The 24,779-nt window shown below is 34.8% G+C and overlaps 1 protein-coding gene across 2 annotated transcripts in view; it reads right to left on the bottom strand.

Moving 5' to 3' along the window:
* The window catches only part of Ss18 (synovial sarcoma translocation, chromosome 18), a 52,995-nt gene that overhangs the window by 26,541 nt on the left and 1,675 nt on the right, over positions 1-24,779 (bottom strand). For both annotated transcript variants that reach the window (XM_013014885.1, XM_013014884.1), the window contains exons 2-5: positions 23,489-23,565; positions 16,834-16,918; positions 8,009-8,162; positions 3,715-3,936 (exon numbers count right to left, since the gene is read on the bottom strand). In XM_013014885.1, coding sequence (XP_012870339.1) covers positions 3,715-3,936; positions 8,009-8,162; positions 16,834-16,918; positions 23,489-23,565 — 538 coding nt within the window. The remainder of the gene's footprint in view (positions 1-3,714; positions 3,937-8,008; positions 8,163-16,833; positions 16,919-23,488; positions 23,566-24,779) is intronic.

Here is a 24,779-nt window from a genome sequence, read left to right as displayed (position 1 = left end):
GGATGGAATATCAAAGACAAAACAGGACCCAAATGACCAAAAAAAAAAAAACCAAAAACACAAAAAAGAGCATTATCTCAGCTCAGAAAATCACTGCAACTAAGCACAAACTTAGCTGAATTAGTAAGTTACCAATGAAACAGAAATCATGAAAAATTTTAGCTAGTAGAAAAAACAGCTCACAAAGATACAAACTTTTTATAGCATATTTCTGAGAAATTCTTGTGAGTCTTAAATGGAATAAAAGCATAACTATCAATAAGGCTTGTTATCATTTGTTTAGTCATAGAGAACAGCTTTTAAGGTATCTAATCATATTAACCGTTTGTTTTAAGTTGTGGTTCTCAACCTAAGTGATGTTCCCCCAAGGACATTTAGCAAAATCTAGACCTTTTTGGTTGGGAGGACTATTGCCACCTAGTGGGTAAAGGAGAAAAATGCACTAAACATTCCATAATGCACTGGACAGTCACCACCACAACTGATAATCTACTCAAAAACATCAAAGGTGCTGTGTCAAGAAACATCCTGGATTTTTAAGGGCATAATTTTAATCCATAAGCATCTTAAAAGACTAGTGTAGGAACCAGATTATGCATCTTACTTCCTAGTCAGAAATAGAAAACAAATGTGATATGGCTAATAAACATAGCAAAATAAAATATATAGTAGCATTGCTTAGGTAAGTAACTCCTCTTAATTTCTCATTATTATATATTGCTATATATAACACTACATATATAATACCATATGTAGTATTATACTATGTAGTAATAACTCAAAAATAAGGTCACTGGAAAGCATCTGTTGTTTAATAAACTTCTAAAGCTCCAGATTAATGTTTTTTGTTTTTTGTTTGTTTTTTTTTGTCGGTCGTGGGGCTTGAACTCTTGGCCTGGGTGTTTTCCTTCGCTCTTCAGCTCAAGGCCAGCGCTCCACCACTTGAGCTACAGCGCCACTTCCGGTTTTCTGGTGGTTTATTGGAGATAGGAGTCTCACGGTCTCTCCTGCCCGGGCTGGCTTTGAACCGCGATCCTCAGATCTCAGCCTCCTGAGTAGCTAGGATTACAGGCGTGAGCCACCAGCGCCCGGCTAGCTCCAGATTAATGTGACACAAGTGACAATCTGTTGTGAACAATCCTATCTTATACAAGCAGACAGCCATGGAGACAATTAAATTAGAAAATTTAGCTCTGTCTACTAAATGAACTAGTTTGGAAGCTGACAAATTATCCAAAAGAGCTTATCTTGCCCAGGAAAATTCTGAAGGAATGAACTATAAGTAAGCATGACTTGAGATATTTGTTCAAATGCAGTTCGCAAAACATTTACCTACAATAGCACCTACTAATTACACACCTGGGTATATATCCAGAAAAATTAAAAATTATGTCCAGCTTTTAAAAAAATGGGTATGTGTATGGCTATCCATAACACCTTTATTTGTAAAATCCAAAAAGTTGGGAGGCAGAGACAGAAAGTTTGTACTTTGAAGCCAACCAGCGAATAAAGATGGTGAGACTCTATCTCAAAGAACAAACAAGCACGATGGTTTTCACGTATAATCCTAGTTACAAAATAAGTGCAGAGAGGGAGACTGCAATTCGAGGCTGGCTTTGGCAAAAAGTGCAAGACTCTATGAACAAAAGCAAAAAGGGGACATAGCTCAAGCAGTAGAACACACATAGTGGGTATGAGGCCCTGTGTCCAAAATTCCAACACTGAAAAAAAAAAGTAAGCAACAAAACATTATGGTTAAACAAACTAGTAAAGCCCTAACATAGAATACTACTTAGTAATATATATATAAAATGGAGTAACTACTGATCCATGCAACAAATTGGGTAAAATGAAGATTATTAATTATGAATAAAATAAATCTCAAGGATACTCTTCAATTCACACAGTATTCTCTGGCCTAAGTTTAGAAAGAAAAATTCCCTCTGAATACCTCAAATCTACAAAACAGTAATTTTCTTCTACATGAACAGCGCTACTAATTATTTTCTTCAGATTTTGCAATTTTGCATTAAACTAGCAACATCCAGTTCTGTATACACCTTACCTTTTCTTAACTATAACTTTCTGAGAAGTATGCCATCTCTCACACAGTAGTTGCTGTGTGAGTCATTAACAATTTTCTTGCTTTCTCAGACACATCTGAACACTCTCTGATCTAACCACTGTTGTAAACTTTTAAGTAATCCAGTCAAAGAAAACACTCCTTTGGGAGCAGTAAATGTTGGGAAAAAAATATGAAACAAGCACCAGTTTTGTAAAGTTGTAATGACTGATAAGTTTATCATCTCCATGTTTCAGTATATCTCACTAAAAGACATCCATATAAATAATTAAAATTCTAATATATAGTTCATTCTATCTTATATTCTTAACCTCGCCACATTTGTAAGTGAAATAGCTTTTTTTTATGTTAACCATGGGTTACAGGAATATTTTTTTTAATTTTTTATTGTGAAAATACTGTACAGAGGGGTTACAATTACATGGGCAAGACAGTGAGTACATTTCTTATCAAGCATTGTAGCCTCCTCCTTGTAAGTGAAATAGCTTTAAGTCGGCAATATGCCAAATAGTTTAACATGCAATCAGAAGAACAGAGCACCACTTACTAGTTCTTAATTATTCTTCATAGATATTTTAGTACAACTTTATTCTCTGATATTGGTAATAGATTGAATGGACATACATAACTCTAAGAACAACAGCATCTCCACTGGACATTTTAATACGGCAGAGCATCTCACAACTACCTTTCAGCATCAAAAACACATTCATAAGTCAAAAGAAAGTCAGAAATGACTATCTACTCTTAGTAAATAAAATGTACCTTAGGATGACAATGGTATTTACCAAAACAAAAATTAGTATTTTATCAATCTTCTACTTCAAAACAATGTTTGCGCTGAGCGCTGGTGGTGGCTCACACCTGTAATCCTATCTACTCAGGAGGCTGAGATCTGAGGATCGAGGTTCAAAGCCAGCCAGGGAAGGAGAGACTGTGAGACTCCTATCCCCAATAAACCACCAGAAAACCGGAAGTGGCGCTGTAGCTCAAGTGGTAGAGCGCTTGCCTTGAGCTGAAGAGCTGAGGGACAGCGCCCAGGCCCAGAGTTCAAGCCCCACGACTGACAAAAAAAACAAACAAACAAACAATGTTTGCTATTCACTAATTAACTCTAAAAGCAATTCAATAACAAATAAATTACCTAAAAGACAATAAATAAGCTTAAAAAGCCAAATTAAGACAAGGCATGAAGAAACACACATACAATCCCAACACTTGGGAAGGTAAAGCTAGAAAATTAGGAGTTCCAAGTCAGCCTGGGATAAATAGTGAGACATAGGTCTCAAAACAGAAAGAAAGAGAGAGAAAAAAAGAAGGCAAACTGAGCAATTTAATTTCTAAGCATAAATAGATTTAAACTAGCTTCCAACTCAATGTTGCTCTTTTAAAGGCATGAATATATGTATATTGCTCACTTCAAACTTACTTTCATCATTTTGCCTCCAAAGGCTAACAGAGCTAGGCACAATGATTTATGTCTGTTATAGCACCTGGGATGCTAGTCAAGACAAGAGGATCAAGAGTTTTAAGCCACCCTGAACTACACAAAGTCAAGACCTCAAACCTTCTTCCTTTCCCCAGAAAGGTGAATACAACACTCTAGTCAAGAAGGACATCATGCTAGTTACCTTGGTTTGGTTGCATATTCATATTTGGTCTGGGGCCATAGTTGCCCATTGGCTGCCCTTGACTCATTGTCATCTGATTCTGCACCGGCATGCTCTGTGATGATGGCACAGAATGGTTGTAACCTCCCATGGATCCATGGCTACTTGAAGGCATATTCATGGAACTGTTTGTCATATTCAGTTGATTGGGTCCAGGTCCCTGCATAGGCATGTGGTTAGGCCCTTTGAAGAAAAATGATGAGAATCAAAATTAAAGAGATAGATTTACATACACTCAAGTACCTAAAGAAGCACTTTCCCCCACTACTGTAATAATTATAAAAAGATGGAATAAATAGCTCAACTGGTAGAGTGACAGCCTAGAAAGTGTGAGGTCCTGAGTTCAATCCCAGTACCACAAAAAAGTAGTACAATAAAAAAACAATTTTATTACATAATCAACATCAAAGAGTAAATGGTTTACACAGTGAAAGAAAACACTGGAAAGTGGATGTTTTTAGTGTGACCATTTTAGAGATTAAAACAGTGATTTTTTCAGAAGCCAACAATATTCTGAAAAAGGACAATGAAGAAACTAGTTTTGTATGCAGTAAAACATAAAGCTGGAGTAATCAGAAGTGTGTAGTAAGAGCTACATAGATTAACTAACAGACCAATGAATCAGAAGTCTAAAAGATACCTATACTCCCAGCTCCACCTCTCCTCCCTCCCACCCCAACCTCTCTCTATATATATATAGTAAATACTAAGCATCAATGGGCAACAGAAAACTAATTTGGTAACCAGTACTGTTAACTGGGTTGCCAACTGGAAAAAAAGAGATGGATCATTACCTCATTCCTTTCATTACAATGAATTCTGTGTGTGTGTGAACTTAAAATTTCTTAGAAGGGCACAGCCAATTTAACCATGCTACAGTACTAGAAGCATTTAAAATATGATTGATTTATCATTTCTTAAGTCTTCCTACATAAAAGAAAAAAATGAAAAAACATATTTTTTGGTCAGTCATGAGGTCTGAACTCTGGGCTTGGGCACTGTCCCTCAGCTCTTCAGCTCAAGGCTAGCACTCTACCACTTGAGCCACAGTGCCACTTCCAGCTTTTTTTTCTGCTTATGTGGTGCTGACGAATCAAACCCAGGGTGTCATGCATGCAAGGCAAGCCACCTTCCCAGCCCTGAAAATTATTTTTTAAAATTCCTAATAATCAAAAAATAAACTGGAAAAATGTGATTGACCACAAACCAAGCTAATGACTGAACATGTAAAGAAAAGACCTACCACACAAAAGAATGAGTAAATGGGGCTGGGAAGGTGGCTCAGTGGTAGAGTGCTTGTCTTGCATGCATGAGGCCCTGGGTTCAATTCCTCAGCACCACGTAAGCAGAAAAAAAGCCAGAAGTGGCACTGTGGCTCAAGTGGTAGAGCACTAATCTACAGCTGAAGAGCTGAGGGACAGCGTCCAGGCCCAGAGTTCAGGCCCCACAACCAAAACAAAAAAAAACTACATACAAGTTCATATACAAATAATGTAAAACAACAAAAAAAAGCCAACTCTTAAGACACAAATCTCACTTTTCAGATTCTAAAAAATTAAATTTTTTTGCTTCATGGTACTTGGGTTTGAGCTCAAGCCCTCTACCACATCAGCCTGCCTCCCAACCCTTTGGTTTTTTAGCTATTTTTCACAATGGGTATCGAACTATAGATGTACTCTCATTTACTTGAAAAGTTCCCTTCTGATGAAATAAAATTTGCTTCTAAAATTTGATAGTACAAGTTGTGGCTCTACGGATATGACTATAAAATGGGATCTCACTTTTTGCCAGGGTTGGCCTTGAAGTGTGATCATCTCCATTTCAGTTTCTTAAGTAGCTAGGAAGGCCATGCTTTGCCCTCAAAAATTAAGCTTTAATTCAACTGTATTAGGAAGAAAGACATAACTTTGATACACTGTTCAAAGGATGCAAATATAAGTCAGCACTATTTTTAGAGTAATTTGTGACCATTAGCAGATATTTTTATGTACACACCCAACAATTTCCATTCTAGGAATGTTTCTTTATAGATATGAGTTTTAGAGTGCATGTATGGATGGATATAAAAACGTATGTATGTCACTGTACATATATTTTATAGTCATATCCATAGAGCCACAACTTGTACTATGAAAATACTAGAAACAAATTTTATTTCACCAGAAGGGAACTATTCAAGTAAACAAGCGTACATCCATAAAAATTAACCAAAAAGAATGTGGCAGCTCTTTACACACTGAACAGAATGATGGGTTCAAAGATAAATATTTATGAGAAAAGAAAAAGTACATACATACAACTTTTTAATGTGTGCTACTACTTGGGTTTATTTAAAAAGAATAAATTTTAAAGGAAAGAATTTTTTTTTTTCAGAGACCAAGCTGTTTTGGAGCTAACCTATGCCTCTCCAGAGCTAAATGTTTACAAAGGTTAAGTGCTATATACCTTTTGATACCTTTTATTTGGGTTCCATAGCTATGTATTTTCTAGTGCTTTGTGTTTTGTTTTTTTTTGTAATCAGTATTAATCAGGAACTATGATTGAGGTTATTTTGCCAATATCAAGGTTATTTTGAGGTTACTGAGGTTATTTTGCCAGCATCAATAGCTTTGCAACTTAAAATATAGAACAAAACAGTAAGACTGGAAAAGGAAATTAAGATCCCATATGCAAATTTACACACCAAAAAAAGATGGCTAAGTGATATAAGGAAAGACTAAAGAATACACTGTTACAGGTCTTTCAATTTCTCTTATATCCATTGTTAAGAGTCTCCTAACTATTGTTTCAGAAACTCTAAAGAATATTCTGGACAATCAAGGCCACAAATGGTTGGTAATCTCTAGCTTATGAAAAGCATAACTATTCCAAAACACTTTACACACACACACACACACAAAAAACCATCAGGCTAACTATAACTATATGTTTCTCCAATACTTCCTTGGTCTTAGGTTTCAACATTACATTAAATGTGAATTCAAAATTCTAATCAAAGGAAGTACTCTTTGTAAAAAGTTACAGAACTCCTAACTAGTTCTGCTCTTATATGACAACATCCACTAGCACTGTTCTTCCAATTCTAAGAGCAATGTGTCCCAGTGAGTTAAATGTGGATAACCAAACTGCCAAATACAAACTAGTTTTATCTTTATTCTAACTCCATACTATGTGAGGTCATCAATGTTGGAAACCTCTATAGAACATAGAAGAGAGCCTGTGAAACACCATTCACCTCCTGCAAGATCACTCACAAAGCAATGCTCTAAACCTATCAAGCTTTTTTTTTTTTAATTGTGAAAATACCGTACCGAGGGGTTACAATTACATGGGCAAGATAATGAGTACATTTCTTTGTTTCCCTTTCCCATCCCTTCCCATCTCCTGCCCAATTAGCTACCAAAAAAAGCTGGAAGTAGAGCTGTGGCTCAAGTGGTAGAACCTTGAGCACAAAAGCTCAAGGACAGTGCCTGAGTTCCAGGCACTGAGTTCAAGTCCCAGGACAGGTACAACAATAAATAAATAACCTTTGTCTTTAAAAATATTCTCATAAAGGTAGAGAATATTCTGCTAAGACTTATGGCTATGAATTGCTTTTATTACAAAAACAGCAAAAGCTAACAAAATAAGCAACCAATGGCCTAAAAGTTAAAACAAATAAACAGAATGGCTCAATATATTTAAAAAAACTTACATTACTTTTAGCTTCTAATTTTGCTTAAAGTCAACTTACATATTTATGTTTTGCTATAAACATATGTACTCATGGAAATCTAGTTTCAGCTTCAATAATACCAATGACAAAATACGAAATTAAGCAGCATGCCAGAGCCTACTTTGTCTCTTTCCCTGTGTGTTTCTTCTGACATTACTGTTCTGAGATCAATAAATTTTTCAATAAATAAAAACTGGGGGAAATGTAGCTTTTTATAAACAGATTTTAATTCTTAAGTCCCAGCACAATGGGTTTTTTCCCCCAAAAGCCAACTGTACTACATAGTTTCAGACAGACTAAATTTAGCCAGTTCTGTTCATCAGAGGAATGCTGTGTGTCAGCTACATCAAAGCCCAAGGGCAGCCTGATAAACACTGAATACAGGTCACGTAGCTCTGTAGCTAACAAACTCTAAGAGAGCTTGTACTCGGGGGCATTCAAAGCAGTTTTGTCATCAACAATCTAGTATCCCTTGAGCCCCCATGTCGTTTCAGTTGCTAAGCAACTCTGGTGTTAATGTCTTAGAGGAGAAAAACTTACCAGGCATCTGGCCGTTCATCTGGTTCTGCATGTGTGGTGCAGGAGGACCCCCACCTACCATTCCATCTGAAGGCATGTTGTGAGAGCGTGGAGGTGGGGGAGGGCCACTCTGATTCATTCCTCCAGGACCCATAGGCATATTCTGTGTGGGTGGCTGAAAGGAGACAGTTCAGTAAAACAAGAGAAACAGTCAGACTAAAATATTAAAGATGCATATGGAGTAACAGTTGCCTATATTATTAAACTGGAAAGAAACAAAACAAATGCATTTCAATTTCTTCTAATGAATTTTAATGATAGAATTATTAACATCATATTTAATACCCCCTATTCCTTCACACAAAATGGTTAATGAAAATCTAGCATCTGAGCACCTTTGAATAGTAGACCATAATTAAAATGTACTTTAATTTCAACACTGAGAATAAAATGTTAACATTCTATACCCATAGAATTCTCATTTATTTCTTGAGGATGTATAATGTGTCGATGGTTGTTAATTATTGTTCTTTGTTGTTTATTAATTATTGTTCTTTATTAATTATAAAAGTTCCAATATTAAATCTTTTATACTGTTTGGGTGTGTATGAAAGTGATGGCAAAGAGGAATGTTTAAAACACAAAGACAACAGTTCAGTTAACATTTTTGTGCCGACTACTGCTATAGACTGGAAACATTACTGATGGCCTCCAAGGGTACAGAGACAGCTGCCTCTAAAGGATGCCTTTGGCAAATTTCCTAATGAAATTTTGAAGAAAACCACTGACTAACCTTGAGAGTTCACAAAAGGGAAAAGGGAAAAAAAAGATACACAAAATGGTCTGCAACACCTGGCTCCCTTCTGTGGGATCTTTCAGTAGAGAAAGCGAATGGTTAGTTTCTTTCCAACCTCTCATTTTTAAGTCTGCAGGAAGACATCATTCTTTACAAATCTATTTCTGTTGTCTTTCTCTGCTTCTCCATGATCTGAACATAAGGTCCAGTCCAGTAATTTCCTCCCATCTTTTTTGATGGCCTTTGCAGACTTTGTAGACACAATTCTCTCTAGTACAGTTAATATACATTATTTTTTAGAACAATGGAACATGGAAATATTCAATGAATCACTAACAGTAACGGCAATAACCATGTGCTACTCTAGATACTCTAGACTTTACATTTTTTTCACTACTAAATCTAGATATTTCATCTTATATTGAGCATTTCTCTCTTCAGTTCTCTTAAATTCTTTTTTTTTTTTGTCGGTCATAGGGCTTGAATGCTGGGCTTAGGCACTGTCCCTGCTGCGCTCTTAAGCTCAAGGCGAGCACTCTACCACTTGAGCCACAGCGCCACTTCCGGTTTTCTAGTGGTTTATTAGAGCTAAGTGTGTCACTGACTTTTCCTGCCCAAGCTTGCTTTGAACCATCCTCAGATCTCAACCTCCTAAGTAGCTAGGATTACAGGTATGAGCCACCAGTGCCCAGCTTTCTTAAATTCTTTATCTTTGAACACTTTATAATTTGATTCAGTTTTCACACACACACAAAAATCAAAAATCAACTATCATACATCTTACTTTTAAATCTTCTCCCTCTCCCCCTTCCTTTACATGTCATGCTAAATTTTTTTGTAAATCAACTGACAAAACTACCAAAAAAAAAAGGAATGTGGATCAAATTAACACTTTCCTAAAAAGACAAAAAAAAAACCTCACACAATGCAACAAAATGTCTGAAGGAACTGAAGAGCAACCTGAACAAGGAAAACAAGAAGGGATATACTCAGAAAGGAAGAATGTTAGATAAGCTTCACAATTACCTTGGCATTTTCCTTTAGTTTGGTGTGTGAGAGGTAAGAGAACCGAAGTAGAAAGGGGCAGTTGAGAGTTCTTGGCTAACAGCAGAAAACTAAACAAAAAAAAAATCCCAGAGAGGAAGAACAAAGAGGAGAAAATCCTTGAAAACAGCATCAGAGCCAACTGCTGGTGACACATACTTGTAATCCTATCTACTCTAGGGGACTGAGATCCAAGGATTAAGTTCAAAGCCAGCATGGCATCAAAGGCCATGAGACTGTTTAACTACCAAAAGGCCAGAAGTGGGAGCTGTGACTCAAGTAGTAGAGCACCAGCCTAGAGTGAAAAAGCCAAGTGACAGCACAAAAGGGGGAAAAGGAAAAAGACAGAAAGCAAACTAGCTGGGTGGCTCACACCTGTAATACTAGCTACTCATGAGGCTGAGATCTGAGGCTCATAGTTTGAAGCCAGCCTAGGCAAAAAAAAGCCCATGAGACTCTTATCTCCAATAAAGTACTTAGAAAAGGCAGAAGTAACACTGTGGTTAAAGTGGTAAGAGTGCTAGCCTTGAATACAAACAGGCTCAGAGACAGTGCCCAGGCCCTGAATTTAAGCTGCAGGACAGGAACAAACAGAAAAACAGCATTAGGAGAACTTGGACAAAGTCAGATCAAGATTTTATTTGAAAAACAAAATAAAAACAACCTTGGGCCTAAAGGCTCATGGTTATATATATCCTCAGAAACAAAAAGTATACAATAAAATAGCAGTTAAGTATAGAAATATAAAATATAAGAATAACTCATTTTTTTTCAAAATGCAAAGGATGAACCACCAACCAAGAGAAATTTAAGAAACATAACCCATTGAAATCTGGGGATTGTCAGACTTTAAACGAGCTTGATATTTTTAAGGAGGAAAAACAAAACAAAAACAACAAAATAGAAAACAGAAAAAGATAGAATTTCAGTAAAGTCCTAGAATTTTTACAAAGGAATCATATAAATTCCAGCACTAGAAATACAGCTACTGAAATTAAGAAATCAACAGAAACACAGCAAATTATATAAAGTAAAATGCTAAGGTTCTTGCATTTTTAACAAGTATTACAAAGTACAAATGTATGCAAGAAACAAATAAACCAAGAGCAAATATGGTACTTTCCAAAGCAATATACACATATATTCAAAACGTACGGCTAAGCCAGGAGTGGTTATTCAAACCTCTAATCCTATCAGAGTCCAGGGAATCACAGCTCCAAGCCAACCCAGGCATAAAAGTTCAGACGACTCCATCTCAATCAATGGCTGGGCAGATGGGTGTTAGCCTGTCTTCCTGAGCTACAGAAGCTCAGAAACTGCAGGAAATAGTATGTGCCTGTCATCCCAGTGACAACAGGAAGTACAAATAGGAAGATTATAATCCAGGGAGGCTCAGGCATAAAGTTGAGACCCTATCTTGTAAATAACCAACATTCTAGCCTCTGGAATGGCTACAGTAGAGCACCTATTTAGCAAACACAAGGCCTGCATTCAAACGCAAATACCACAAAACAAAACAAAAAACAAGAAGCCAGTGCCAGTGGCTCATGCCTATAATCCTAACTACTCTGAAGGCTGAGGTTTGAGAATCTCGTTTTCAAAGCCAGCAGAGCCAGGAAAGTCCATGAGACTCTTATCTCCAAATAACCACCAGAAAACTCAAAGTGGCCCTGTGGTTCAAGTTGGTAGAGCATTTGCCTTTAGCTGAAGAGCTCAGGGACAAGGCACAGGCCCAGTATTCAAGCCCCACGACCAACCAACAAAAAGAACAAGTGTTTAGCTAAAATCTAATAAAAACTGTAAAACAGGTTTGATTAACTAAATGAAAGGCAAGAAAGTAATAAATAGAAAATAAATATCTAGCTGTTAAAATTCAAACCCTCTATCACATTCTACAATAAATGTAAACAAACCAATCATTCCAATTAAGTAACAAAGATTGAAAGAGTAGATTTTAAAAATCTGTAACTATAATCCATTATAAGAAAACTAATCTAAACTAGAGGGCATAGTTTATCTGTATTTGTATACTACTACATAACAGTAGTCTATATTAAATTGTCCAAACCACAAAATGTGCAGCATCCCCCATATTTTGCATGGTTAGAATTGTTAACAAATATAAATTTGTATACATCTTACAAAGATTTGTAAAGCAAAAGTTGATAGAATTAATTAACAGTAAATTTAAGATCTTAATGTAACTTCTCTTAGTAATTCAAAAGACTAAAAAGCAAATCAACAAACACCAAAAAATTGAAATCTTACGGAATTTGTTGTCTGAACTTATATTAAACTGTAAATTTGTAATAGAAAATCATGTGACAGAGGCAACCACAATGGATATCAGTTAGCTAAATATGAAAATGCAAAATCAAAATTTGGGACAGGTTGAGTGAGAGGCTAAGGCAAGAAAATCATGAGTTCCAGGGCAGGCAGGACTACATGGCAAGACTTATCTCAAATAATAACAAAAAAATGTGAGATGCACTGTACTCTATACTTAAGGGGCAATTTATATTTTAAAATGCATATTTAAGAAAAGGAGGAGAAGTGGAGGTATGGCTGAAGTGGTAGAATGCCCGCTCTTAGCAAAAAAGCCAAGCAAAAGTGTGAAGCCCTTAGTTCAAGCCCCAGTATCAGCACTAAATAAACAGGGCTTAGAAGTCGTTCAGAAGGAGAATACTTGTCTAACATGGGTTGAAAGGCTCTGAATTTGATCCCTAGCACCACAAAACAAAAAATGAAAAACCTGGCAAGTTGAAAATCAACTATGCAAATTGCCAAATATTCAGAGACTATTCTTTAAAAACATTAAGAACTGACAACCTCTAGAGGAAGAATAATCAAGAAAAAAAAGAGTATTTCAATTTCAGAGAAATTAAAAGGGGAGAAGCAATCAATAAATATCTAAGAGATATTAAAGACAATATTTAAAAACAAACCTTAGCAGTGTATTTGATCATTTAGGTGAAATGGACAATTTGAAATGTATAGCTTACAGAGACCGACACAAAAAATATAAAATCTGAAAAAAATCCCTGAAAAAAAAAAATCACTTTAACATAGATAGCTACTCTGTCTTTTCTTCTAAGCCATTAAGGAATAAGCAATATCTGATATAAATAATAATACTTTACATAAATATTTCACATAATAAAGGCCAATTTCTGATTCTTTACAAGGCTACCAAACCCTGGCAAAGATATAAGAAGGAAAATTACAGGCCATGTTCTGACGAACACAGACAGAAAAATGCTAAACAAAATGTTAGCAAATAAAATTCAGACTTGCAAAAAAGACAATACATTTTAGCACTTAAGGGTACAAACCCATTAAACTTTTGGAAATTTAATACACCAAATTATCAAAGCATCAATAAAGAAAAGGCACTGAATAAAATTCAATATTATGTATAACAAAACCTCTTAAGAGTATTCTTAATCAAATAAAACAAATTTTTCTAGAGTAGCCTCTAGATCAACTTCCCGCTTTAATCCATGCTCCTTTGCATTGTACTTTCCAGAGTGGTCAGAACAAGCTGATAGAAATATATCAGTTCATTTTCTACTCAACATCCTCCAGCAGCTTCCAACTTCACAGTAAAAGCCAAAGTTATTACAAGATCCTATGAAAGTGTCTACCACTTGTCCATACCACCTCTTTACCTTCATTGTGTCAGCCATAATAACCTTCATACTGTTCCTTAAACAAGCCAAGCAATTTCACCTCAAGACCTTATCACTGTTGTTAAAACACCCCTGTGTTTTTGTGTGTATGTGTATGTGCACGCTTGTGTATGTATGTTACATGTGTGTGTCTACCGGTTCTGAGGCTTAAACTCAGGCTAAGTACTGTCCCTTAGCTTTATCATTCAAGACTGAAAACACTATTACTCAAACTGTTATTTAAATGTCACCTTTCTTAGTAAGGTCTATCCTGACCACTCTTTCATATTATAATTAATTCCTATACCCAAACTCCAGTGTTCCCAATATATTGAGAATTTTCCTTTCCATATTTTTCAATACACTACATGATCCGTTTATAGCAATACGTGTGTTTTGTTCACTGATGTTTCAAAAATATTAACTACTACAGCCTAATGTTTCAAAGATACTACTATATCGGGCTGGGAAGGTGGCTCAGTGGTAGAGTGCTTGCCTTGCATGCATGAGGCCCTGGGTTCGATTCCTCAGCACCACATAAACAGAAAAAAAAGCCGGAAGTGGCGCTGTGGTTCAAGTGGTAGAGCGCTAGCCTTGAGCTGAAGAACTGAGGGTCAGCGCCCAGGCCCAGAGTTCAGGCCCCACGACCGGACCAAAAAAAAAAAAAAAAACAAAAATCAAAGATACTACTATAGTTGAACAGGAAAAGCTATAAAGTAGAGAAATTAAAGAGTTCTCAAATTTAAATGACATACTATAAAAATAAATGTTTCTTTACCATATAAGCATCATTACAAACATAATTTCTGGCTTCATACATATAACTATGGTCAGTATAACTGCCATTAATATAGTTACCCACAAGGAGGCACTAAAATAACATAAATAAATGATTCCAAAATTCAAAATAGGAAATATTATTATAAACACCTTCCTAAAGCTGATAACTTTCATACATATAAACCAAAGTCAAGCAAGACAGGAACCCAAAATCTCATCAGTATCATACTCACTTTAGTCCTAAATTAGTCTTCCAAAAGTGAGTTCTACACATATCTAAGAGTTTTGGAAGATCCCCTCTAATCATTCATTCTTACAAAAAAATTCAGAATGACACAAATGCCACCACAGGAAGCCCTGAATTTATAAGCAAGCTTAGAACGAACCAATAAATTACCTCAACTAAAGAATCTTTTCAACTGGTATCATATTACCTTGTCCCTCCCTAAGGGACAGTTAGGTGTTAAATACAAAACCCGACCAGTGGAAATTTCATAATTAATATTTCCTACTTATTTTTACTGGATGATAATTCCCCAAATTTCCAAAAGGCTGGGTACCAAAATAATCTATCTACTAACTGTATATTCTCTCTAGTTTCTGGTGCCAAGATCCACATTAAATTCAACCTTTTCCTATTTTATGAAACAGCAATTTCATCTACATAACAAATCTATATATCGTAATTTCATATATCATAGATTTCAGCTCTGAAAACCTAATTTTACCCAACCCTCAAGAAGTAATTATTACTAAGCAAATACACCTTATTCATTTATAATTACTTAGTTTTTGAGACAATGTCTCTCTTTGTAGCCCAGCTTGGCCACAAAATTATAGGTGTGTGCCACCAAGCCTAGATTTAATCATTTAATCTTAATAACAAAAAGTGAATGCCTTATCTTTCCAGAAGAGAGAAATTCTATAAAATATACTTAAAACAAGCAGCTGAGTCCCAGTTGCTCACACTTGTAATCCTACCTACTTAGAAGACTGAGATCTGAGGATCAAGGTTCAAAGCCAGTCCAGCCAGAAAGGTCCATGAGACTCATCTCCCATAACCTCCAAAAAGCCAGAAATGGAACTGTGACTCAAGTGACAGAGTGCTAGCCTTTTGCAAAAAAGCTAAGGGATAGTACCCAGATCCTGAGTTCAAGTCCCAGTACCAGCACAAAAACAACAGCAACAAAAAAAAGTATCAATGGCTCATGCCTATAATCCTGGCTACTCAAAGAGTCCAAGGCCTAAAAGAATGTAGTTCAAAACCTGTTTTGTCAGAACTCTATCTTCAACTAACTAACAGAAAGCCTGGCTGCAGTTGTGGCTTAACTGATAGATTGCTAACTAGTGAGAAAGAAAGTTCAAGATGTTGAGTTCAAGCACTGTTAGAACTACAAAAAAAAAAAAAAAAAAATCAGAAAACGAGGACAAGGAAGAAAAGAAGAAACAATAATAATAAAAACAAGAAAGAGCTAGGAACATGAAAGCAACACCATGGGTCATTACAAATGTATGGTTAAGTACTTGTTCAAGAAGTGAGATAAACCTTGAGCCCATAAGGGTAAAAAATACTGTTCATTAAAAAAGAGACATTTAATTAGAATGAGTGACACCTTGGAGACACATGATTAACTCTGGAAAGCTCTGACCTTACCAATGATTTAATTCATTGAGACACTAGGATAGAGTGGAATTGGGGCCTACTTTGAGGAAGCAGGTGACAGTAGAATTGGGGCCTACTTTGAGGAAGCAAGTGACTTGGGTATGCCTTTGCAGAATGCACTGTCTCCTTCCCCTTACTTCTTTACACTGTCTCCTATGAGAACTGCACTTCTTCACTATGCCCTTCCAGTAGAAAATACATATACCAATACCAATAAAATACTCTTAATAACAAAACTAAACCCAACTTGGCCGGTCCATGTAATCACCACCTTTCTGGCATAGGAGATACAGAGAATGATGTTAAACAAAGACTATAAGGATACTGTAAGCCTTATTTAAAGGTTGGGGGGAAACAAAAAACCTACACAACAAATGACTCAATTTCTAAAATAAATAAATGGAAATTAAAAAAGGATAAGCTGACATAAAGAATCCTTAATACATACACCAACCAATGCCTAATAGGAACCTTGTTTGGATTTTGATGTAGGCAAACATTGAAATCTTTTGCTTTTTGAAATAAGAAAAATTGAAAACACACTGGGTATCACAAGATGTTAAGAAACTATGGTTAATTTTGTTGGATGGATAATGATCCTATCTACTACAGATACATAATGAAACATTTATTAGTGAAATCACATCATGCCTGTTGTTTACTGTGCAATATTAACACATTGTCCCTCTAATTAAAAATAAAATAAATAGGCAGATAAGTTAATGAGTAGGTGAATGGATTTAACTTCATAAGAGAAGAAACTAGTTTATGCAAAGATTTTAGACAACACAGAATCCTTTCAGGTTCTCCAATTAATTCAGGATTCACTAAACAATAAATATACCATATAGTTCAAAAAAGACCATCAACTTCACACTGTTTTAAAGGTACTTACTGCTGGTAAAAGAGACTGCATATTTTGATTAGAATCAGCTATTGTAGCAAGATATACCAAGTTTGTATGCAACATCTGCTGGTACCTATCAAAACAAAACAAATACCAACATTAAAAAAAATTCCTCCTTCATTTAGATATAAACAGCATTCTAATGATTTTTACAGTTTAAATAAATTTGTTACCTGACTATCAATACCATTTCAACTGTTCCTATTTCCTCTGTAAAATGATTGCAAACAATAAATAATGCAGTTAAGTAACAGAGCTCTTACCACACTGTTACATTGTTTTGAGTGCACATAATATTCAAAGCAGCACTATGATTGTAGCTCTTATTTTCTACAATTTCACAGATGAGTTAGAGGTTGCTAACTTCTATAAATGTATAAAGCTTGTCAATGGAGTAACTGACATAGCGGTTTCACACATAGCATTCTTTTAAATATGAAGTATTTATTGCCATATGTTTAACCTTTTCCTTCTAACATTTTCAGCTTGCCAAAAGCCTCAGACCCAACTACAATCAATATCCTCCTTTGAAGTATCAGAAAGGTGGTAGAAAATCATTGATTTGTTTCTTACAGTAATAAATATAATGTAAATCTACTTTGGTAGATTCTTCTATGCTAGTTAGAGAAAAATGATCAGGTAATCTCAAAAACAGAAAAATATACTACAACACAGAGATGAAAATAACAAGACACTAACATTACTAATAATGCACTTCAAAATTTTAAGCTAAATTCTCAATATTGATATTAGGTAGTTAAACACTTATAAGTGAGCTTGGCTAAACTCTCTTCATGATTGTAAAGGTTAACTCCAACGAAACCACACTAAAAGTAGTAGTAATCCAGCTACCAGTGTCTGATCACAATGTATGTAAAGAGGGTCCATAAATACAAAATAAATCTGCATCTAATTGTTAGGCTGCCATAAAATTTCATTTCATGCAAAACAGTAACTATAAATTACATCATAAGTCCAAAGAATTTTATTCAGACGAATGAAGTATTTAATTCTGATTCAAAATGAAGTCACGTTTTAAATCAACATATTAAAGGAATCATAGCAACTATTTGGTACCTATTTCTTCCTGAAATAACTTATTTCACCAATTTTTTATTTATGGAAAAAACTTTAATTTTCACTAACTATAAACTTTCCTAATAGGTCGATACTTTTAATGTTCCCCACATAATACCTAATCAGACATGATAAATTCTTATAATGATCCCTAGACAAGCACAATCATATAATTATATTACACTAAATTATTTTAATGGTTATGTTTTTAAATGCTTCAAATAGCACTAACAGCAACAGATGAAATTGTTTTGTAGAAGTCTTGATCTTAAGAAACAAGATTTCACAACTCTCCATTATTTGAAAACCAACCAGTTCTTTTAACTAAAACACCTAACTCATCTTAAAGTACTCCTTCAAGTTTTCCTTTACTTCTTTGGGTGTTAGTATGGTTGAATTACACTGAGATATATTTTCTGAGGACTACTGACTACCCCATCAAAAATAAAAATACTAAATCTTAAGAGGCTTAATTTATTTGTGACACTATCAAAATTGTTATGATTATTAGTACTTAATAAGCCAATTTTAATAGCCTACTAAATACACTCTGTTCAAACGACAATCTCACTTGTCTAATAAGTCAAAGTTCCGTGAACTTTTAAGCATCTATAAAAATAGACTCACTTATGGAGAATTAAGACATTTGTCCCAGGGCTGGGACCTTGGCTCAGTGGTAGAGTGCTTGCCTTGCATGCCTGAGGCCCTGAGTTCGATTCCTCAGCACCACATAAGCAAAAAGAAAAAAAAAAAGACATTTGTCCCAACTCTCCCAACCATTAAATATTTTTACAATTTAATTCTGGAATTATTTTAAACTTCCAGGGAAGTTTTAAGAATATTACAAAAGTACTTCCTTCTTTCAGATTTCCTAATTGTTAATATTTTTTCATATTTTACTAGAATTCTGTTTCACATACACTTCTATCCAAAACACATGATAGTTGCAGACTTAATTCTTTAATACTCCTAATAGTCTTCATTATGTTAATTTTCCCCAAACAAGGTCATTTTTATGATTATAACAATAATGAGGAAACATTTACATATTACCATATTATACATAAAACCCATTTAAATTTGTCTTAATACCTGCTAGTCATTTTGCCAAGTATAAGAAACAAAAACAAAATTAAAACAATTGGGTTTTTCTTATTTCAACAAGTTTTCTTTTCTCTTTAACTTATTTACTTATAGATTTTGTTAGTTTATTGGTTTTTCTCTTTTTTTTTCTCCCTTGAAACAAGCTTCTATAGCTCAGATTGGCCTGGAAGTTGCAATCCTCTGTCCCAGCATTACAAATGCCAAGATTACAGGCAGGTGCCAACATATCTGCTTTGAATAGCTATTTGCTTTGGTAAAATTACACTGTTATTATACACTCATCAATTAAGCTTTTTCTCAGAGGCTTATTGTAACAGCGCTCAAAGATAGATATGAGCAAAATCATTCATAAGCTCAGATTTTTTTTCATAAGTTTGCATACAGGTCACCTAAAACACAATTTTAAAAAATTCTAGCAGAATCTTGACTACAGAGATAAAAATATTAAGTGAACATTTTCCTGGGAAAATTTTTATTAATTATTGTTCCATGCCATGGAAATAGGTAATAATCATGCACAACATTTTAATCAATAATGTGTTCAATATATTATTGCAAAAATAATGGTGTAGACTGCTTAATATCAGATATCTTAGTTTTTGTAGTTATACAATAACGAAATGATAAACAATGTGTATTTCAGTATGTGTCATTAACTTTAAGCAACATGATTGTAGCTTCCTAACATACGTTTTTTTGTTATTTTATTTTTACTTTTTTGACAATTATGGGGTTTGAACTCAGGACCTGGGAGCTGTCGCTGAGCTCTTTTTGCTCAAGGCTAGGGCTCTCCCACTTTGAGCCACAGCACTACATCCAGTTTTCTGGTAGTTAACTGGTGATAAGAGTCTCATGGACTTTCGTGCCAGGGCTGGCTTTGAACCACAATCCTCAGATCTCAGACTCCTGAGTAGCCAGGCTTACAGGTGTGAGCCACCAATGCCAGCTCACGACCGACCAAAAACAAAAGAAAATTATATTATCAACTCCCACATAATTATCATTTGTTTCTCTTTATTTTGCTTTTACTTTTTCAACTTTGAGTAATAAGAACATTTACTACAACTGAGGAGAAATTTTTTTATTCACAAACCAATTCCAATAATGTGAAAATAAGAATATGCAAAGAAAAGAACACTAAGAATGAAATTAAATCCATCAAAGCTGGACAAGGTAGTACTTGCCTGTTAGCCACTCACTTGTGGAAAAGTTGAGAATACAAAGAATAAACCAGTATTCTACTGATTCAAGCTGAGAACATGAGTTCTCATTCTATCTATCCATAACATATACTACTGAATCCAAAGACAATTGAATATGTCCTGTACTTTAAAATCCCTGGGTTTTATCTGGGGTCCTTAAGAGCCATAGCTAACAATAATTACTCTAATAACTGTTTCCCAATTTTAATCAATTCATGCCTGACTTTAGGTAGTGATCAAACCATTGATGATTTGCATAGTTAAACTACAGAAAAATATTAGCTAGAACATTTTAAAACAATTTTTCAAATATATAGACAAGATTCATTAAAAAAAAGTATTTCTAAATATAAAGAACAAAATATACAAATGATTAGAAAATAAAATAATCGAATGCCCAGATCTTAGTTTAAACAGCTGTAAAAAAGAATTGGGCCAGGCACTGGTGGCTCATGCCTGTCATCCTAGCTACTCAAGAGGCTGAGATCTGAGGATCGCAGGTCAAAGCCAGCCCAGGCAGGAAAGTCCTTAAAACTCTTATACCTCCAATTAACAACCAGAAAACGAGAAGTGGCCCTGTGGCTCAAGTGGTAGAACAATTGCCTTGAGCTGAAGAGTGCAGGGACAACACTAAAGCCCAAAGTTCAAGCTCCACAACTGACCAAAAAAAAAAAAAAAAGAATTGGGCTCAGAAAAATGGATGATACTGAATTTGAATTTGGCTAGAAAAAAGTACAGGATAAAACATTTTGTGGTACAAGAAGAAATTTGTGTTTTGTTTTTGTCAGTCATAGCTCCTGAACTCTGGGCCTAGGCGCTGTCCCAGACCAAGGCTGGCGCTCTACCACTTGAGCCAAAGAGCCACTTCTGGCTTTTTCTGATTAAATGGTGCTGAGGAATCAAACCCAGAGCCTCATGCATGCAAGGCAAGCACTCTACCACTGAGCCACCTTCTCAGCCCCACAAGAAGAAATTTTTGGAACCTAAGGTAGAGTGCTAGCTGTGATTAAAAGAGGTGAGCATAAAGCTCTGAGTTCAAACCCCACCTACAAAGAAAAGGCTCTGCTTGAATCACAGCTTCACTTTCAGCATTTTTGTGATTAATTGGAGATAAGTTTCAGACTTTCCTGATGGGGCTGGCTTCAAACCACAATCTTTAGATCTCAGTCTCCTCAGTTGCTAGGATTACAGGTATGAGCCACTGGTGGTCTGCTTCCAGCAAGACATTTGTTTTGCATCAAACTTCAGTCCTCTGGATCTAACCTTCCTGAGTGACTGGGATTTCAACATAAAGCACATGTACACCAGCTTAAAATAATGGGTTTGGGGTGGGGTTTTTTGTTTTTACAAACTTCCCACTTTTTTAATAATCTGATAGCTGATGTACAAAAATTCTTACAAGATAGCTAAGATCTACCATTAGTGGAAATTAATGAAACCCAGGACTCGGAAAACTTAGAAGAAAATAAGCCATTACAATCTTTTTGCAGGGTATTTTGAAATTGTTATGTTAAACAAAGGAGAAAAAGTACTGGACACATGAAATTTAGATAGAGTGAATCAAGTGACAGCAACAGATCAACACAGAAGGAAAACCTAGCAAACTGGTGGTTACTGGGAATATCTGCCTGAGAACAAATCAAGAGCTCTCTAGCAAAGACATATGTACCTAGAAACAATGGTTTCGCAGAGATAGTTTCACAGACTTTTCTGCCCAGGTTGGCCTCAAACTTTTGTCCTCAAACCCAAATAAAATATACTGAATAAAATATTCTCAAGCTATGTTGTCCAATACAACAGTTACTAGACATAGTGAGATATGGTTGGTCCTCAATGTTAAGAATATGTTAAGAACTACAGAGCCAATAGTCCTATAAAGAGTGTATCTGCAAACGCTGTACAGTTTTATATACATTCACAATGTACTTTTGCTGCCTTCTAGATAATTTATTTTGCAACACATTACTGCACAGTTGTAAATAACTTATGTACTGTAACATCACTTTCAGTTATGTGTAAAGAAATAAATTAATTAATTAAAATGTTAAAAAAAAAGAATATGTTAAGAGTGATACACACAATGGATTTTAAAGACCTACTGTGAATACAAGAAATATAAAATCCTGGGGGGGCAGGGGGAGGCTGAGAAGGGATGTGAAGGGTAAACAAAGGAGGAGGCTACAATGCTTGATAAGAAATGTACTCATTATCTTGCCCGTGTAATTGTAACCCTTCTGTACAGTATGTTCACAATTTAAAAAAAAAAAGAAATATAAAATCTTGTCCGTACCTCTATTGATTACATTATGAAATAACAGTATTTTACAAATACTGAATCAAATAAAATGTATCATTAATTCCACCTGTTTCATTTTGCTTATTCACTATGTCTGCTAGAAAATTAAAGTTACATATGTGGTTGGCATTTGTATACCAGCAGGACAAAGTTGCTTTAGAGATGCTTATTACTGACTTTAGTGAATATTAGATTTTATTGGGATTCACTATTTACTTCATACACATCTCCTCTAAATAAAAATATGTGGTCCTTAGAAATGATAATCAATTTTCTATTTATTTCTATAAGCTTTGCTTTGTTATTCCACAACATAAATGTACTACATATGTGAAGATCTATCTTTCTTACATATGAAGCCATACACAAATTTGACACATGTAATCAAGTATGTATAAATGTCTCTACGTATTTCTCTGAAGCTCTGGAGACTGAACCTAGAGCCTTGTGCCTGCTATAAGTACTCTAAGTCATTATTTTATAAGGCAGGGTAAGAAGTAGAAGAAAAAACAGACACTGAACTCCCTCACAAAGGAATTTTTTGTAAAAAAAAAATCACCAATACAAAACCCTATACACAGATGTTCAGAGATAGTATGAACCAAGAATTAGCAATAACCTAAATGTCCATTACTGATGGATAAATAATGTAAAATGGAAGACCAGCAATGAAAAGGAACAAAGAACTGATACTTTATCACAGTAAACCCTGAAAATATTATGTGAAACTTAGAAAATAGGTAGTTATGAGGGGATTAGAGATTAGGAGAAGAATGGGGAATGACTTCTCTTGGGGATGATGTTTCTAAACTTGACTAGGTAGACATTCGTACAAGTCTATGGGTATATTTTTAAACACTGAATTGTACACTTTAATTACCAATCAATGAAAGCTCTTAATAAAAGAAAAGGCAGAAAACTAACCAGCAAAGAAAAATGAGAAAAAAAAGTTTATCAGTCTTACTGAGAACACTCTGAGGCCTTTCCTTTATTCTGATAGTCCATTATACACTGAATAAGATGGTTATTTTCATCCAACATCTGAAATGAAATTAGAAAAAATGTAAATGTCATATATCAAATAAACTAGAAATGTGAAGGAAATTAATAAATACAGCTTAAAGTGGATCCCTTAATAAAATACTATTACCCCAAAACAATCATTACATAATGTAAAAATCATTTTTAAGCAGGGACACAAAGAAATGAAATTCTCTTAAAACTCCTTTTTGTCAATGTTGCTATTTTATAAAATTTTTAATTTCACTCCAATAACAAATTCTAAAGTAAGATTAGTAGAACTAGCTCTTTCTCACATAGTTTCATTAGATACTAAACTAAATTTCTACAAAATTGGGCACTACACAGCTTATATAGATAATCCTTTCAATAGTGATTTTTTTTTGTTGTTGTTCAGCATTCTAGAAACTTTTCATCTATATAGGAACTGGCCCACTAGGATCTTTTTCACATACATTCTAAAGCTTACCATAAAAAAGCTTTATTTTACACTTTTGGAATCATGTAAAATCAGTAATTTTTAATATCTCTATTCTGATTAATCACCCTCTGAATTATTAACTGAAGCCCAGAGAGAAAATAATAAAACCTTTCCGAAAGTAAGTTGGTTTTGATGTATTCTCATGCTTTGGGGTAAGAAACAGTCCTTAGCCAAAATGAAGTAAATACATGAAAACTTCAGTCCAGGAACCTTGAGTAGGCAGACTGCTGGCTAGTTTCCAAGTTTTATAACAGTATTTTTGTGATTCTCCAAATAGAATGCAATAATAAAATACAATTATTTCTATGTACTATCTATAAGTTGTCTCAAAAAAATAAAAACAAACAATATACTAATTTATCATTCTATTGTCTTACAGTTCTAAATAATTCTGACTTTGAGAGTTAAATAATTCAACTAAGTTAAGTGGCACTGAAGAAAGAGTACTGATCACAGCAATCAAGAGTTAAGTTTTGTGCCAGCTTTGCTATCCTTAGCAAACCACTTAAATCTTCAGGAGCTTTAAGATCCTTCTGAAAACGTTCAGTCAAATAGTAAGACACAATACCACAATCACACGAGGTCAATAATTTAATGCAACTCTTCTAATTAACATTAAGACCCATATAACTTTAGCTGTGACTTTTTCCTGCACATTTTTCATAATCTTCACTTGTTGGGAAAATGTGACTTTCTAATAAGCAGTTAATTCTTAAGTACAGAAACCAGATGCCAAAAATGTACCTCTAAAAAC

Source organism: Dipodomys ordii, unplaced genomic scaffold (assembly GCF_000151885.1).
Source record: "Dipodomys ordii isolate 6190 unplaced genomic scaffold, Dord_2.0 Scaffold25, whole genome shotgun sequence".
Lineage (NCBI taxonomy): Eukaryota > Metazoa > Chordata > Mammalia > Rodentia > Heteromyidae > Dipodomys > Dipodomys ordii.
This window is presented reverse-complemented; position numbering and strand designations above follow the sequence as displayed.